This window comes from Cervus elaphus, chromosome 1, assembly GCF_910594005.1.
Source record: "Cervus elaphus chromosome 1, mCerEla1.1, whole genome shotgun sequence".
Classification (NCBI taxonomy): Eukaryota; Metazoa; Chordata; class Mammalia; order Artiodactyla; family Cervidae; genus Cervus; species Cervus elaphus.
In genome coordinates, this window is record NC_057815.1 from 50,849,068 (window position 1) to 50,867,217 (window position 18,150).

The window sequence follows — 18,150 nt, forward strand, 5'->3', positions numbered from 1 at the left end:
TTATATGAAATTTTTAAAAAACTGAACTCATGAAACAGAGAACAGAATGTTGGCTGCCAGAGGTGAGGGTACAGAGGTGCAAATGGGTGAAGACAGTTGAAAAGTATAAACTTCCAGGTGTAAGATAAATAAGTCCTGGGAATGTAATGTACTGCATGGTGAGTACAGTTAATAATAATCTATTACATAAAGTTGCTGAGCAAGTAAATCTTAAAGTTTTCATCACAAGTGAAAAACTGTAACAATGTGTACTGATGGATGTTAACTGAACTTACTGTAGTGGTCATTTCACAATACACACATATATCAAATTGCTTTGTTGGACACCTAAAACTAATTTAATGTTATATGTCAATTATATCTCAATTTTAAAAGATAAATTAAAAAAAAAACTATAGAAAAAGAACATAGCAGTTGTTAGGGTTTGAGGATTGAGGAGACAGTTGGCTGCAAAGGAGAAGTGGGGGACTTGAGCAGTGATGAAATCGCTTTGCTCCTTTATTGTGATGGTGATTACATGACCTAAATGTACTGTCAAAACCCATTGAACTATATGCCCAAAAATGACTTTTCTCTATAAAATTTTTAAATTATGTGCTTAAAAAGAGATACCGGGGCTGGGACTCTCTCTGCTTTTTCCTTTGTCAAATGGATCCCTATTCGGTTTTGCCAGTTGGAAGTCCTCAAAGGAGACAAGAAAGCTTGAAGAAGAAACTTGCTCCTTCCTATTTGATTTTGATCTCTGTCAATATCACCCACAGTTTCTTTACTCTGCCAGGGAAGCTGTTTCCTGTTTCCAGTTTTACTTTGTTTTTCCACAGTCTTGTTGCACAACTTCAGAGATACCAGCATCAGACAACCTCCCTTCTCAATGGTCTGAGAATTCTTAAAGTTTACAGATTCTAATTACCTGTCAGTTCCCCTATTCCTCCAGCCCTGTGGATAGTAACTGCTTCCTTTGGTTTTTAATCTCTGCACTATTTCTTGTTCTCTTTTTCCTCTTCAGTACTCTATTGCCTGCTTAATAATGTCTTGGAGTATTCTTTCTGTTAAAATTACTGATGTGATTTCTGTTCTGTGGATTAGAAATTGATTGGGAGAAAACTCAGGTCTGTCCCATGCCCTACAAAATCCTCCATGATCCATCCTGCCCATTACATCTCTGACCTCATCTTTTGCTTTTCTTTCCCCTCACTCTGACTCACAAGAAATACAGTTGATAAAGAAGTATGTTAAGCTTCACCACAGGGGTGTAGTGTCGTCAAAATTCAGAATATGGGAAACTCTGTTGGACAAATAACTTAGTCTCTCCAACAAATAAATTGAAGAAGGGAAAAAAATGATAGAGGTGAAGCCTCTAGATGAGAAGTGCCTTAAAACATATTAACCAGCAGAAAAGTGAAGACATTATTTGATTTATATTTATATATACAATATGGGGCTTCCCCGGTGGCTCAGTGGTAAAGAATTCGCCTGCATTGTAGGAGCCGCAGGAGACAGGTTCAAACCCTGGGTGGGGAAGATCCCCTGGAGGAGGGCATGGCAACCCACTCCAGTACTCTCACCTGGAGAATCCCCATGGACAGAGAAGCCAGGTGGGCTACAGTCTATAGCGTCGCAAAGAGATGGACATGACTGAAGTGACTTAGCACACATACATGGACACAATATATTCACATAATATATATAATTTCATATATAATTAATATATATATAACATCATATATATCTATAAGGTAATTGAGAGATTTGAACTCTTTAGTTGTTAAATTGAATTTTGGTTTTATGTTTAAGAGTCAAACATTTGGAGATACAAGTGGAAATATTTATGGACATATTGGGATTGGGTGCCAGGAGAAGGTCTGGGGGAAGCAGATGGCTCATAGATGTAATAACATTGGCCACAAATTGATCACTGTTGAAGCCAAATGTCTTCATCGTTTCAAGCTAGTATAACAAAATACCACAAACTGGGTGACTTATAAACAGTAAATATTTCTTACAGTTCTGGAAGCTGAGAAGTCCAAGACAGGGGCACTTGAAGATTCAATATCTGGTGGGGAGCCCATTTCCTCATTCACAGCAAATTTCTTGCTGCAACCTCATATGTGGAAGGAGCAAAGATGTTCTCTCAGGCCTTATTTATAATGATACTAATCCCATTCATGAGGGGCTATTCTTATGACTTAATCACCTCCCCAAGGCTCCACCTCCTGATAGCATCACTTTGGGGGTTAGGTTTCAACATAAACATCTTGAGAAGGACACAAACATGCAGCCTATAGCACCAAGTAAAAGAAGGGATTCATTTTATTATATAAAGACTAGATTGTTTATATGTTTTAAAATTTCTGTTTGTCTTCAAAAATCTGAGGGTCTGCCTACCGTGTGAGGCAGTTAACTCTAAGAATGACTCACAGGCCTCTGGAAAATGTCAGGAGCCGTTGCTGAAAAGCATATACTGCAGTGGTTTCAACCATAAGCTCTGGAAATCAACACCTGTGTATGCCACGAGATAGTGGTCACCTGTGTGACCTTGGACTTCATGTCTCCATGCCTCTGTTTCCCACATGTAGAGTGGAATTGATAATGGGGTCTAGCCCCATGGAGTCTTCCTGAAGATTAACTGAGTTAATAGCTATGAAGCACTATCTCAGAATATCATCTGGCCCATAGTAAGCACCCAAAATAAGTCTATTATAATTATCATTATTACTATTATCATCAAATAGGAAGACATGTTAAAATGAACCAACAGGGTCTTGAAACAAGTGTATCCAAAATATGTTTTTAATCTTAATGAAGTTCACAAATGGCATAATATTGACATTTCCTTAAACAAATTATACAATCACATTCTTGGACAATAAAGCATAGCATCACCATTACCATGTGTCCCCACAGGCCACAGAGGCAGTGACTGAATGTCCCCCTAAGAGTTGGCAGAGATGCCATGGTCAAAAGAACATCTTTCAAAGACCCAATTTGCTATCAGATAAGCTAATGAGAGATGTCATCACATTTACTGCACATAGAATCAAATATAAAAAAGATGCACAACAAATATGGAATTAGCTTATTTTTGCATTCAGCTTCATTCCTTTCAAGTGATAAAGGTGCTTTTTTCCGATATCTATTAGGATGCAAACATGTATATCTTCCATGGTACCTCCTCACCAAGTGGTTGTCAACAGAAATTAATAGAAGTGGTGAGTTCAGCTTCATGGTAACCTGAGGTGAAAAAAATAAATAAAATTAAAAAGAAGAAGAGGGATAGGAAGAGGAAAAGAAGAAAAAGGAAGAGAAGTAGGAGAATAAGAAGGAAATAATCACAATTACTACTGAAAGAACACAAATTTATAGAAATGTTTCTTTAACTGACCTCTATTTACAAATTATGGATATGAGATATGAGAAAACTTTTATGGCAAATGATGAGAAAACAATTTAGGGGTCACTATTAATATTAGCAGTAGTATTACGGTTATGCCGTCTTGTCTGAATCTGTGAACATTGATCAATGTTGAAGGCCTTTCCAAAACTGGGTTCATTAATGATGTGTGACCCAGGTTAAGATTTGCAAGGCCCTCCCTTTCTGAGTTCAGCAAGCTATTTTTCTCTTCTGAGAAAGATGACATTGCATCTCTACAGCCTGTCCTGTGTGTGAGAGAGAGTGTTAGTCCCTCAGTCATGTCCAAGTCTTTGCAACCCCATGGACCCACCAGGCTCCTCTGTCTATAGAATTTTCCAGGCAAGAATACTGGATTGGGTAGCCATTTCCTTCTCCAGGGGATCTTCCCAACCCAAGGACTGAACCTGGGTCTCCTGCATTGCAGGAGAATTCTTTACCATCTGAGCCACCGGGGAAGCCCACAGCCTGTCATAGTGCTCGGATTTTTAAGCTAAGTTGTAGGAACTCACTAACTCAAGAGGAAAAATGTAATTGGAGAGAAGAGATCTGAACCCATGTCCAGTGGGTTTCAAAATGTGAGTCCTAACCTCCAAATCCCTTCTCCTCCCATCTGAGAGTACAAGGCAATCACCTTCTTCCCAGAGTCATTTCTCTGCTCAGTCCTGAAGGTCCCTGCGGCGCCGGCCAAAGGCTTCGGAGCCCACATTGGTGGGCACGAAGTTGCTCTTCACCATACCCCCAGATCTGCTGAGCAAGCCTGCCAGCCGATGGGTCACACAGGTGGCGGTGTTGCAGGACCTCTTCTGGGCAGTGATGCTGGTTTGCAGGATGGAGAAAGAAGAGAAGGCCTGTCAATGAGAGGCTGCGGCAGAAGCCTACTCCATCGGGCCTTCAGAAAGAGAATTGTAGCTCTTCGACATATCACTTAAAAATAAGTATTTCTCCTAAATGCAGTTATCAAGGCTGTTAGGGGAAATGACCTGGCAGCTTTTGCGAGAAGCCCTGCCTAAAAGTTTTCACAAAAAAATGCACTTCTAGGCGATGTGACAAGTGCTAAAACCCTACACTTACCATCTCTTACATTTGCCCCACCCCAACACACAAGAAGCATATGAGGACATACCCCAGCCAAAAACACCAACAAAACCACTTTCCATGGAAAATGAAAATTTTCTTAAGTCTTACCTGGAAGAGGCTCAGAGCACCGGGTTTGCAGCATCCTCCCCCAGCAGTGCTTACCTGCTCCTCAGCACACCTGTTCTCATCGCAGGAGCTGGTTCACAGGACTCTCACCACACCCTGTATCCCACTTACCCTAAGGTGAAGGTTACTTTTAAGCATAGGCCCTGGGCACTCTCAGGCCTTGGATGGGGACCAGAGTAATGACCACCAAAGTGTCAATCCTTTTAGAAAATAGATTTATTCATCAGTGACGAGGCGTGAGGGATGAAGCAGGAATTGGAGGACTCTGCCATGACACCCTTGGGATCTCAGAAACTTCCCTCACTCTCTCTCATCTCTAACCTTATCTGTGAGTCCTGCTGTCTTTCCTTCCATCCTGAGGTTCCTGGCATTCTTTGTCATAAGCAAAGCTACCAATACAAGCTTGAAGAGCAATCAGAGCAAAATCTGCATGCATTAATTTCATCCATGGGAACAAGAAAGGAAATCAGGAAGGAGTGGAAGGAGTTCAGTTGGCATCCTGGGGCACCCCAAAATGGGAGGAGCGGTCCCTCTCCAAGCCGTTGGCTACATCCCTTTTCTTGCCAGGTGTTTCAGGCCCGAAGCCCATGCCAGAGAATCTATGATAGTTGTTCAAGTCCTTCCAGTACGCGCTCAGCACACAGGTACTCAGATTACTGCACCGCTTAGCTCTGGAGCCGTCCAGGCTGCAGGGAAAAGACATGCCAGACAATACCATGCACCAGGGCTGCCCCAGAAGGCAGTCATGCAGAAGGTTAGACCAGGGAGGGGGCACTTGGAGCAGAGGTGGAAGGGGCAGGCAGGGGGCACAGCTCACACACCCTCCACTAGGAGAACTCAGAGGTTCGCTGAGCCAGGGCAGAGTGGGGCAGGGCTGCGGTGGGGAAGGGGTGACCTTTTCTGGCATTCCACATGCTGCTCAGTCCTTCCTGCTCTGCAGAGAGGTTCTCAGGGTGGATGCAAGTGCAATACATGGCTCTGCTGGTATGAACTCAAAGCTCAGGGTGCACAGGGAGGTGGGGACGGGGAAGGGTGTCTGGTCCAGTGAGAACATGCACATGGCCACAGATTCTACACATCTAAAGGACCCGGACCTACCTCAGACACTGCACTACCTGACCCCACCCTCTGCAAGGCCTTTGGGTTTACCTTGCAACTGTGCAATGAAGATGCCTTGCAGGTGTGAAAGAACATACACAGGTTAAATTCCTTAGACATCCTGAGCTGCAACAGGGCCATCCCCTGGCTCCACACACTTACCAGTCCTAACTCATCCAATGTTGAGCGTTCTCCTCAGTAGGGCAAGACCAATTCCTAGAATAAGTGCTTCCACATCTCCCCGTCTCATTTCCTAACAGCTTTCAGGAGTTGACCTTTTCAATGTGTCTAACTAACCACAGTCGCTCCAGCTGCATCTGGACCGACCACAGTCTTCCATGGAGGCTGAGAATGACTGGGTGCCAGGTCCTGGTGACAGGGACAACCTGCGGGACTCTGGCCGGATGTTGTTTTTCCTGCTTCTCTGGGCTGCACCCTCCTGAAGAGGCCAGGGCTGGGAGGGGAGACTTACCTGGAGTCCTCTGTCTCCTGCTCCTCTTCCTGCTCCAGCTCGTTAGTCTTCCTCTGGACATAGGCCTTCACCAGTGCGGCCAGCAGGAGGCGCCCTTCCTTCTCACTGAGTGCCCCAGGATCAGGGAGGGTCTCCAAAGCTGACCTGGAGAGAGGAAGCAACCCCCGCAAAGCGACTCTGAGCTCCTGCCTGCCTCCTTCCCAGGATAAGCACCCAGGCTACCCAGTCCCTGTGGCTTTCCCAGAGGACATGGCTCTCCTGACTCCCAGCCCACAGGGCTCAAGGCCAGTGTCCACCTAGGGGTGTTGATTCACTGGGAGCCTCCCGCTGCTGTGACCTCGGAGGCAAAAAACCTGCCTGATCCCCGGGTCAGTGGAAGGAGAATAAGTTTGTGGCTTCAGGCTGTCTCACCTGAGTGGTGTCGCCTGGAGACTGCCTGCCTGGCACAGGACCAAGATGCTGAAAGCCAGGAAGGGGGAGGATTTCCCGAAGCCCATGATGCCTCTGTAAAGGGAGATGACGTTACCACTGCACCCAGACTAAGCACCGTCTGGAGCCCACGGACCCAGGTTCCAGTCCGGCCACAGCTGCCTTGAGAATTCAGGCAGGTTACTTGACCTCCCCACGCCTCTTTTCAGTTCATTTGCCAGATCGACTGCTTTGAATCTCAAAATATACATTACGCCGAATAGTTTGGTAAGTAGAAATAGGTGTGCTTGGGTGGGGGTGGGGGGTTCTGGTTTTGTTCTGTGAAAAGCCTGGAAGAAGCCACACACATGCACATAAAGCCACACCTTTTGCCCTCTGCAGAAACCAAGCGAGGACCCACCCTTGCTGTAGACAGTGCCTATCTTCTTAGGGACTGAGAAACCTAGGACCACTTCACCTCCGCTGGACTTCGCTGCCAATGGGTGGGCGAGGAAGGCAGGAGGAGTAAATGGGAAAGGAGCGCTAACCTCTCAGTCTGTGGGTTTGGGTTTGGATTTGGGAGTAATTTAACGCGCAGGAACGTCCCTGGCCTCTGCCAGCGCATCCCGTCTCTGCTGAAATGCGGTTTAGCAGCAGGTGCTGGGCGCCAGCTCCCCGAGATGAGCTCCACGTTCTGGCCTCTGGCCGGCTGACTGCACTGCCCCAAGTCCGTGCCAATGCCCCAGGCACGCAAGCGAGCTGCAGACGCCTCAGAGAAGCTTCAGGGCTTACCCGGCCGGAGAACCAAACACGATCTCTCCTCGGGACCCAGACTGCTCAGGGACTGACCAAACTCCAGCAGGATCCTGCATGCAAAGTACGGGCACCAAGGCAGGGGACGAGGACCAGGGTAGGCTAGGAAGCTAGGACTGGGCGCACGGAGCTTCCAGCGTCCCAGGCGAAGCCCTAGGGATGCTTGCGGTTCCACTGGCGCTAGTTACAAGAAAATGAGCTGCCAGCCACAACCTTCTGCCTTCTTCCCAGCGGGACAGGCAGCTGGGAGCACCTGGCTATAGGTGGGCCGGGATGGCCTTCAGAAGCAAAGGAGAAGCAAGCAGGGAAGCGGATGGAGAAAATTAGATGAACTATCCAGAGGCTGGTAATCAGACTGAGCAGCATGGGAAGTTCTCACCTGGCGACTGGAGTTTCAGGAGAGGGCGAGCGGCGGGTCCCGGGGACAGACACAACGCCTGCTGTGGGCGTCTTCTCTGCGGAGCTCTGGGTTCTTATGCGGGTGATAGGGGGCGGGGAGGGCCCCAGGAGTCCGCACGGCCAATCCAAAGTGGCCGGGAGCGACCCAGCTCCGATTGCGTCACTGCCCGCGCTCCCACACCGGTCCACTAAGGGAGGGGAACCGTCCGCTCTGGCTGTCATTCGCAATGAGGTCATTGCTTGGGGAACCGGAGGGCTGGGAGGGAGTGGAGGGCGTTCGACGTCCAGAAAGTGGGAGCACACTGGGGGAGAGCCTGGTGTAACTGACGCTGAGGGGCCAGAGTGCCTCTCACTTTCTCTGCGCCTGAACTCCGACCTCGCACCCCCTCCACCCGCTCCAGTAGGGACCCCGGCCGGGTCCCTCAGATTCCGAAGGGATCTCAGGTGTAACAGTCCACGTTGGAGGCGGGGGGGGGGGTGGTGAGAGGAAAGGATCTTTGAAAAAGTAAGCTCTTTGGACCACATGGGGTGATGCGGTATATTGTTCCTCCCTACTCTCCGTCAACCTCCCCTCGAAGTAGTTTTGCTTCCAGCCAGGTAACCTGGCCTCTTTTGCCTCACTCCTCTGGGACAGAGGTGGGAGTGGAAGAGAGGACTGGGGAGGGGGCTAAGCTGGCACTGCCTGTACAGAGAACTAGACACCCCTCTTGTACTCCCGAATTCTCGAATTCTCGACTGCAAGTTCAGTATCCCCCACTCTAACCGCGGATCTGCACCGCGGCGCTGGAGTTGGTTTACACAGCTGTCCCACTCATCTGCCTTCTGTTTGCCAAGCTTCTGAGCCAGGACGCCTGTGTCCGGGTTTCCGCCTGTCTCGCCCCACACCCAGCCCCACTTTCCTGAAGCGCTCGACTGCAGAACTGGCCGGGGTCAGCGTCCACCCACGGGTGCTGCAAGCCCAAAGGGCAACCTTCGAACACATAGGTTCGAAGCCCCAGGCTGGCAGTGCGCGCACTCACGCCTATCGCAAAGTGCACACAGCACTCACCTACCAGGACCCCAGACACACGCTCTACTTTCGCACTCACACACGGACACTCCGCAGACCGCCCGCACTCACTGCAACAGACGCGCCCTCACCGGCTGTTCCCTAAGGAAGGAGCGCGCATCCACCTAACCCTACCTCGACCTGATCTGAAAGTACCACCTCGAGTTTCTGCTTTCGGAAACAGGCACGTTTTACGTACACAGGGGTACGCGTTGTCCCCCCCCCCCCCCGCCCCCAGCACGCAGATAGACACACGCGCCAGGTGCGGCTGGGAGCTGACTATATCTGCCTCTCCCTTTTTCCTTAAGGAAAGCCGGGTCTGGAGTCCGCGAGGCGGGCGCCAGAGACACGCGGGCGCAGCGAGAAGATCCCGGCTGGGGAACGGCCGCCTAGGGACTGGGGGAGAGGCAGCGGGGGAGGAGTGAAGGAGGCACCCACCTTCAGAGCCTCAGGCTAGCCCCGCACCACGTGGCCGCGGCGACACCAGACGCGCCCGCCGGGCCCTCCTGAGCTCGCGAAGCCTCTCTGCAAACCTCGCCCAGAGGTGCGGGGCAGGGAGCGAAGCCAAAGGCTCGCCGAAGGCCCACAGCTGGTGACCAACGCTTCTGCGGATCAAGAAGGAGCACAGGGGACGTCTGTCTAGACCCCCCGGGTTTTCTGTGACAGAACGCTGCTTGCGGGCACCAGGCCTGTTGCCCTCCAACACCTTGGCAATCGAAACTCCCAAACAGGTCCGCCAAACAGGGCGATTCTTGCCGGGCCTGCTGTGCCGGCGGGAGGAGGCACAGGGCGCAGGATCCAGAGTCCTCCCTGCTCCCGGGAAGGCTGCGCGGCGCGGAGAAGGTGGCCAGGGGCTGATCCGGAGGGACTGTCTCTCTGCGCCCCAGTTCTTGGGCTCGCTTTCGGATGCAACCGGTGACACCGAAGCGGCCTTTTACTTGGGGGCTCTTCTGCACGAGTCCTGCAAATGTGAGGAGACACTTCTGCGTCCCTTTCGGGGACTCTGGCCCGGGAAAGGGGCTGCCAGGTGGCCAGGTGCCGCTGGGAGCTGACTATATCTGCCCCCCACCCCGCTTCATCCCGGACCACTGAGGTCTGGCAGAGTGCAGCCCGCCCAGCAGCCCCGGGCAGCGCCGCTCCCCAGAGAGGGCTAGCGCAGGGGACGGGAAAAGACCCGGAAGCCCCCGACCTTGGAGCCCCGACTCTCTAGCCTCCACCAAGCTCGCTATCTGTGGCGAGCTGACCGGAGAAGCCCGCAGAGAGCGCAGGAGGAATTGGGCTTGGGGTTCTGCCTCCCTAGAAGCCCCAAAATATGAATTTAGGAAAACTTTGAACTCTTAGGGTTAAAGGCTGAGAAGTTGGCATCCTCTCCAGAGACTGTCACTCGGGCTTTCCTGAAGTGTTAGGACCCACAGCCTTGCGGCCGCCATGAGCACAATACAGTCCCTGGGGCGCCCTCCATTCCGCATGCGGTGGGTGACCCAGAACCAGAACAGAGCTCCTGCCTGGGTGAAGTCGGTCAAAGATTCTGTAAAAGCCGTGGAGACGAGAATCCCTGCGCTCCGACAAGAAAGGGGTGTGCGCACCCTACCCGCAGGCCCATCTTGTCACAAGTAGTCCCGGTTCCGCGCTTTCAGTGTCTTGTTGGGTACCCAGAATTATTTACCCCAATCTTCCTCCACTAGTGCCTTTGCAGTGTTTGGAGCATAGTAGGTGCACAGCAAAAGTTCGGTGACAGGGGAGTGAGCGAGGGGATGAATGAATGAACAGTTCCAAGGCTTCATTACAGTAAGAGTCAGCAGGAAACTCGCAGCCAAGTTGAACGGCACCCAATTTAGATCCATTAGATGGAAAAGCAAATTGTTGATCCAAAGAGGTACCTCTTTTTATTTAATGAGAGGAATCCTGATGCCCTGGTGGAAACTTTCTGGAATATAACGTGAGACGAACGGCTTCTCTTCCGAACTCCAGCTTGAAAAGCAAAATAAGGCATTTTCCCTCAACCCATCCTTTATTATATTTGTGAGTGAATGGAAGAAAAAGTCAATAAAATGCCTTGCTTTCTAAATCGAGAAAATTACATTTTGATTTTCCTGGAACTGTTCTGAGCTTCAAGACATCCCAATCAAACCAACTAGCATGAGGATTTACAGCGAATGGTTTCCCAGGAATAATCTTTTGCTCTTAAATTGTCTCAAATGTTTCCATGCTCAGTTTAACTATTTTATGTAATTATTTTTTACATTTTGAAAATGATAGTCATTAATTTTTAGAGAGAAACAGATTCCATGTATTATAGCCCTTGAAGTTTATTTTTATTTACTTTAACTTACTGTCTGTTTTCTTTACAAATTTCCTTGGAGAAATATCCCTTAAGGGAAAGTCTTATTCATGCAACAAATACGGAGAACCTACTGTGTGCCAGGCATTGTTACAGGCAGTAGCAATTCACAGTGAACAAAACAAAACCCCTGCCATCCTGATGCTTATATTACAGTGATGTATTTAACAGGAGTCCTTGTATACACCTTCCACCCAAATGAAACACATACATATATATCCCCACCCAGGAATTGAACCGGGGTCTCCTGCATTGCAGGTGGACTCTTAACCAACTGAGCTGTGAGGGAAGCCCATATTCCACTCACATCCTCACAATATAGTAATATCATCTATCTGTCAAACAGATATTCAGATATTCATCTATCTGTCAAACAGATATTAAGACAATGTACGGACTAACTGAGCTACACAGTGTACTTTGATTACATTTTCTTGTATGTTTTACTTTTAGTTAGTAATTTCCTCTCTTCATTTGTCTAATTTTCTTTCTGCCATCACCTGTTTATTCATTTTCCAGTGTCACATTTGTCCCTCATTTTTGGTTTACTACCTCACTTTGGTGGAGCAAACTCACCATTGTATGATAGATTTTCCAGAAATTGTGAAAGCATTCTCTACTTGTCTCCTATTTCCAGTGTGACTGTTGAGAAATCCATTTCCTTTTTTTTGTATAGGACCTCTCTCTCTCTCTCTTTCTCTCTCCCCTCTTCTCTCCCTCTCCCTCCCTCTGTTCCAGTCTTCTAAAATACCACGATGTTGTGTCTTGGTGTGGGCTATTTTTATTTATTGTTCTAAGTACTGGAATAACACTTGCAATAAGAAAATTCATGTTCTTCAATTTAGGGATATTTTCTTTTTTTATTTCTTTGATAATTTCATCTTTTTGTTGTTTTTGTTCAACTTTCTGAGAGACTTTTTTTTTTAATTTACATTGTTTTTAAATTCTTTTGTTCATAGTTTTAACTTGCAATAACTTTTTCAAAATCCTGTTACTTTTTACATCCTCCTGTTTTTATTTAAAGGGTACAACATCTTCTTCTAGCTCTCTGCAGCTGTTAAATACAGGTTATTTGTTTTGTTTTTCTCACTTCCCTCATATTTCTAGTTCTCCCTAGCTGCTGATTTATATTTAAGAGGGAGGTAATAACATGCTATTCAGAAGATGAGAATGGCAGAATTGTCCATCAATAGACCTGAATATAATAAAATGATTGGATAAGAAGCAACCTTGCCTTTCTATTGGGGGAGGGATGCTAAACTAAGAATAACTTCTAAGTCTTTCCTCTTGGCTTTTTATCTCCTAAGAAGATTCCTGCAAGGATTACCGGGATGGGGGTTTGGGGGATAGAGTACAAACATGAGTAATGGAGAAGGAGGCTGAGAGCTTTATCATTCATTATGATAATGCTTCAGTCTCTTCTGGGGCCCAGTCATCTAACTACATAGGATACATAAGAAAATTGTGGGTCTAACTACTCCTTTTAAAGGCTTGCAATTACTCCAATTTTCAACCCAGTCTACACCACCACCAATAGAGGCAACCAATTGCTCAGAGCCCAGAGCTTGTCTGGAGTCCTTGCTTCTTGATGGCTTTCCCTGCCCAACAGAGTAGTTTGCACTAGAAATGTATGTCACTACACAGCTTTCTCTTTTACTAAACCAGGTAAGAAGACTGGTTGAAGTGTAGGAGATACAGTCATTGCAGAGCCCTCCAATTAGAGTCAATCCACTGGGCACTTAACCTCAATGGAGTCCCACTCCCCATCACAAGCAACCTGCCTGGGAGGCTTCTTCCTCCAAACCACAGAGAAATAGAGATGCCAACATCTAACTTGCAGAAGTCCTTTCTTAGAGATTATTTTTAGAGTTGTCTGTGTCTGCCAGAGAATGAGAAAAGCATGGTGGCCCAGACCCAAGCTGGTCACTCTGAGAGATGGACAGTGAATGACGTCAGGAATTACTCAGGTTGAGTTCCTCTGAGATGATTAAACTTCTTTCTTGGCTCAGACTCACAGAACCCAAACTGACTATATCCTCCCTGTCTGAGAGCATTATTCCATACTGCAATGGAAGTAGAAATACAGGTAAAGCTTTCTTGTAAAGCTCATTAGAGAAAAATTTCCTGCATTCAACACTCTCAGGAAAATGAGTTTTTGCTAAATTCCCAGGTAACTGAAACATACTTTAAATGGAAAACAAGCTTTTTAAAAGTCATTTTGGATGGAAACCCTCTTAAAATGCATGGCATTCTTCTCTTAACCTTCTCTGGATGACTCACAGTCATCATCAAGAAAACATCAGTCACAGTGTTGCATCCTATGTGAGGGCTGAACTTAGTTGGACTGTTTACCTCCACACCTTTTGATCCCAACTTCTGTGTTTTTGAGCTCTTGGTCCATTGTTTACAGTTAGCATGTTAGTTATTCATATTTAGCTGACTATGAGACCCACATAGTCAGTATCTCAGGATCACATTTTTGGCTTCTGATGGTTTCTGCTGGTCACTGTTAATATATCTGTCTCTAGCCTCAGGCCAGTCTACCAGAATTTTCACCTGCTAATTCAATATCATCAGGAAAACAATAGATGCATGCTTAATAGAACTGGCTGGAGCAAATCAGAAGGAAGGTTAAGAGAAAGATCTGAGTATCTCTCTTGTGAGAAACGGCAGAGAGATCTAATGCATTTTCTGACCCTCAACTGTATGTTCTATGTGTGCGTGCTAAGTCACTCCAGTTGTGTCTGACTCTCTGTGACCCTATGGACTGTAGCTCACCAAGCTCCTCTGTTCATGAGATTCTCCAGGCAAGAATACTGGAGTGGGTTGCATTTCCTTCTCCAGGGGATCTTCCTCACCCAGGGATCAAACCCAGATCTCTTACATCTCCTCTACTGGCAGGTGGGTTCTTTACCGCTAGCACCACCTGGGAAGCCCATGTCTTCTAAAGAAGGGCATTTCTGGATAACTGAGTGTTTCTCTAATGTTAAGGAAGTTTGAGTTAAACCATAGGTTTTAAAATGGATCTTGCATAACAGTGTTGTCCAATAGAACTTTCTGCAAAAATGGGAGTGTTCCAAATTTGTGCTGTCCAGGGCGATTGCCACAAGCCACATGTGACTCTTGTGCACATGAAATATAACTAGTGCAACCAAAGAGCTGAATTCTAATTTATTTTAATTAATTTAAAGGTAAATAGCCTCATTTAGCTAGTGATTAGAGTATTGTAGATGATAATCCACTGTATAGAGTAGTGGTTAGATGCATAGATTCTGGAGCCAGACTGTTTTTTGTTCAAATTCTGCCTCTCACACTTATTTAGCTGTTTCATCATAGACAAATAGCTCAAACACTCTGTACTTCAGGATCCTCCTTTGTAAAATGAGGATAATATTACTTATTTAGTATGGTTTAATACAGCTACTATGAGGATTAAATAGGTAATAAACCTAAAATGCTTAGAACCGTGTATGGTAACTAGTAAGTGTTATACACATGTTAACCATTGTCTTACATTGGGTTTCTCCAGAAAGAACTCAAGGCAAACCGTTTATTTGGGAGTTGTACCAGTAAGGGAACAGGGAAATGAGACAGGGGAGGGAAGATAACCATTGCAGAGTATGCTAATAAGCAGGTTGCAGCTGTAAGCAACTTGATCCTGCTGGAGATCCTCTGGAACACTTAAAGAGAAAGCCTCAGAATTATTCCACTCAAAGAAGGATTAAGTTATTTATCCACCAACTCCAGCCCATCACCAGTTTAGGACTGCCCCCTCAGGTGCCAACTCCCCAGCATGTCTAGCCAGTCCTGCATGGCCAGGGTCCTTGGCCAGAGAAGATTCCCAGGTCACAGGTGCTTGCAGTAGAAAGCTGTAGTTAAATACAAGAATAGGAAAGACTGATGAGGCTCTATGACAATCTGCTGCAGCCCATGTTATTATAAAGAGTCTGCCACTGCTTAATGACCCTCCCTGAAAATAGGCAGGAATATGTTTCTTGTCCATCCTGTGTCCTGAAAGATTAGTAAACAGGCTGTGATATGCTGATGTCTCTTTGTTGACTATTCCCACTCACTTGATTCTTAAGGTCTTTGCTCAGAGTATTTAGAAAGCCTCTGGTGGTCCCTGGGTCTTAGGGTCCGTTATCTTCAGTGCCCATTTTGTCAGTAAGCAAACTCCAGAAAAATCAGAGCCCTCTAGTCTCTTGCAGCAATAACTCAAACACACACACAGAAGCCCTTCCACTCTAAGGAAAATATAAAGGACACGCTGCCAAAGACTCATTAATGCTGGATGAGCTTGGGGCGGTAGGAGGAGGGGAGACTCTAATCCTGATTTATTAGTTTTCATGACTTGATTTGTTACTTCTTGTTGAACAGATCCTATTTTCTCAAACCTAGCAGCTTAGAAATTTCCTTGGCCAAGAAATTACTGGAGCATATCTTCTGTTTATTGTGGAAGATAATAATATCAGGCTTTTTTCATGAATGGGTGTTTTCAGCTCTCCATCTTGATGGGTTAAAATTAATTTTTCATACACATACCTGAAAGGATGGAGGATTATGGGAGGTGGCAGAATGATTCATAGCAATAATGCTAATTGTTATGGATACTGTATTCATCAGGGTGCTTAGTTGTATGTAACAGAATTCTCCAAGCTAATTTAAACAGGACAGTACTTGTTACAAGGTGTTGAGTAGCTTACAGAATTTTTTTAAAGAGCCAGAGAATCAGGTGCAGATGTCACATACCCAAGAGAAAAACTAATCACACCATGGTAATGTCATAGAAGGAAGTCCACCGCTACTTGCCTATAGCAGTTTTGACTCCAGGGAATTCCATGGTTGCCTCAGAATATCCAGTCTCCTGTCATAGAGCCATTATTGTAAAATGTTCACGTTTGCCCTCCCAGTCTTTAGAAATGCCTCTGATAGCCACAGCCCAAGCTTGTGTGCATTCTAGCCCCAAAAGGACCTGAGAAGAAATGTCTTTAATTTTCTAACCTTTACAGAGAGGCTTGCAAGAAGGGGTTTGGATGAGGATTGAGTAATTCACAAACACCTTCACCTGGATGTCTAATAAGTCTCTCTATCTAACCATGTCAAAAAAGAATTTTGGTGGTTTTTTTTTTTCTGTCCAAATCTGTCCTTCCCTCACTTTTACCCATCATAGTAAATGGTAGCACTAATGATCAGTAGATTCAGCTCAAAATGTAGGTATCATTCTTAACTCCTCTTTTTCCTTCATCTACATCTAATCCATTGATTAGATATATTAACTATTACTCCACTCCTATTTACTCTCCCTGTCCCCAAAACATACCAAATCCATCCATTTATCACTGTCTCCATCAATGTCTTAGCCCATTCAGACAGCTGTAATAGAATAACACAGACTATGTAGATTATAAACAAAAGAAATTTATTTCCCACAGTTCTAGGGGCTGGAAATCTGAGATTATTGTGGCGACCTGGCCAGGGGGTGGCCTTCTTCCAGGTTTCAGACTTGTCACAGTATCCTCACATGGCAGAAGGGGACAAGGGAGCTCTCTGGGGTCTCTTTTACGGGGGCATTGATCTCATTCATGAAGGCTCTGCCCTCATGACCTAATCACCTCCCCAAGATTCCAGCTGCTAATACTATTTTACTGAGCATTAGAATTTCAATATATGAAGTGCAGTGTGGGCAGGGATACAAACATTCAGACCATGGCAACTTGGGACTGTAGTCCAGGTCACTATCATTTCTTGCCTGAACAATTTCAGTAGTCTCCTAACTAGTCTCCTGGATTTGACGGTTGCCTCTGTAATCCCTTTTCCATGTAATGCTCAGAGTGATCTTTTAAAAGCACAGATCATTTTGGGTTACTCCTCTTCTTACAGTGCTCCAGTATAGTTAGGATAAAAAATTTAAATGCTTTTCCATAGCTTTAAGACAAACATGGTCTAGCTCCTATCCATCTCAGAAGTAACCTCTGATGAGTCTCCCCTCATCCAGATACCCACAGTGGACTTTTTGGAAGTCTTAGATCTAACACACCAAAACCTTTTCCACTCCAGACTTTTTGCACTTGCTGGTTCCTCTGCCTAGAAATGTCTTTCTTATCTGTCAATCCTCCCCTTCAATGACACCACACAATACACACACACACGTACACACACACGTACACACACACACAAACACGCGCACACACACATGTACACACACACACGACCACCACCAGCACCATCACCACCACTTTTGATGGCTGGCTCCTTATCACTGTTCATTTTGCAACTTAAAAATCACCTACTTAAAAAAGACCTTCCACCATCTTATCTGAAGGAATCCCTCCAGTCTCTTTATGACATCAACCTGTTTTACTTCTTTTACAGAACTTAACCACTCTCTGAAATTATCCCTGAAATCTACTTATTTGTGTATTATTTGTTTTCTTTCGCTAGAATGTAGGCTCTTTGAGAGCAGTCACCTTGCATACCTTGTTCACCACTCCAGTTCCTGGAACAGTACCCAGTACAAAAGCTGGATTTGATAAACATCTGAAGAATCGCTAAGTATGTGAACGCTTACTCTACAACACTTAGCAGTATGCTGAGAGCTCTACTAGATCATTTTACATAATCCTTATGTATTAATCTGGCTTCTCCAGAGAAACAGAATCAATAGGAAACCACATACATATTTACTATAAGAAATTGGCTCACGTGATTAGGGAGTCTGAGAAGTCCAAGATCTACAGTCAGCAAGCCAAGACCCAAGAGAATAGATGACAGAGTTCCAGTCTGAGTTTGAAGGCAGAAAACTTATGTCCCAGCTCAAAGATAGCCAGAAAGAAAGAAAGAATTCTTTTTTATTCAGCCATTTATTCTTTCTAGGCTTCAATGGAATGGGTGAAGCCCACTCACATTGGAGAAAGAAATATATTTTACTCAGTCTATGAATTCAAATGTTGGTCTCA

General features: G+C 45.9%; 1 protein-coding gene across 2 annotated transcripts; it reads right to left on the reverse strand.

The window, feature by feature from the left end:
• Positions 1-2,907: 2,907 nt before the first annotated feature.
• Positions 2,908-7,845, reverse strand: LOC122691537 (calcitonin). 2 transcript variants are annotated; one of them, XM_043898220.1, is made up of 5 exons: positions 7,786-7,845; positions 6,597-6,689; positions 6,186-6,329; positions 4,044-4,228; positions 2,908-3,231 (listed from the first exon to the last, which is right to left on the reverse strand). In XM_043898220.1, the coding sequence occupies exons 2-4, from the start codon at positions 6,680-6,682 to the stop codon at positions 4,069-4,071; spliced, it is 390 nt and encodes a 129-aa protein (XP_043754155.1). In that variant the 5' UTR covers positions 6,683-6,689; positions 7,786-7,845; the 3' UTR covers positions 2,908-3,231; positions 4,044-4,068. The 2 variants fall into 2 exon arrangements, with proteins under 2 accessions (XP_043754155.1, XP_043754080.1); XM_043898145.1 differs by lacking the exons at positions 2,908-3,231; positions 4,044-4,228 and adding an exon at positions 5,103-5,301.
• Between the last annotated feature and the right edge of the window lie 10,305 nt (positions 7,846-18,150).

Bases quoted from the DNA above. Each gene is read 5' to 3' on its own strand.
- LOC122691537 (XM_043898145.1), bottom strand. From the start codon at position 6,682: ATGGGCTTCGGGAAATCCTCCCCCTTCCTGGCTTTCAGCATCTTGGTC. The intron at 6,330-6,596 runs GTGAGACAGCCT...TCCTCTCTCCAG, and splicing joins CTCCAGGCGACACCACTCAG to GTCAGCTTTGGAGACCCTCC. The intron at 5,302-6,185 runs GTAAGTCTCCCC...TTTTCCCTGCAG, and splicing joins CAGGAGACAGAGGACTCCAG to CCTGGACGGCTCCAGAGCTA.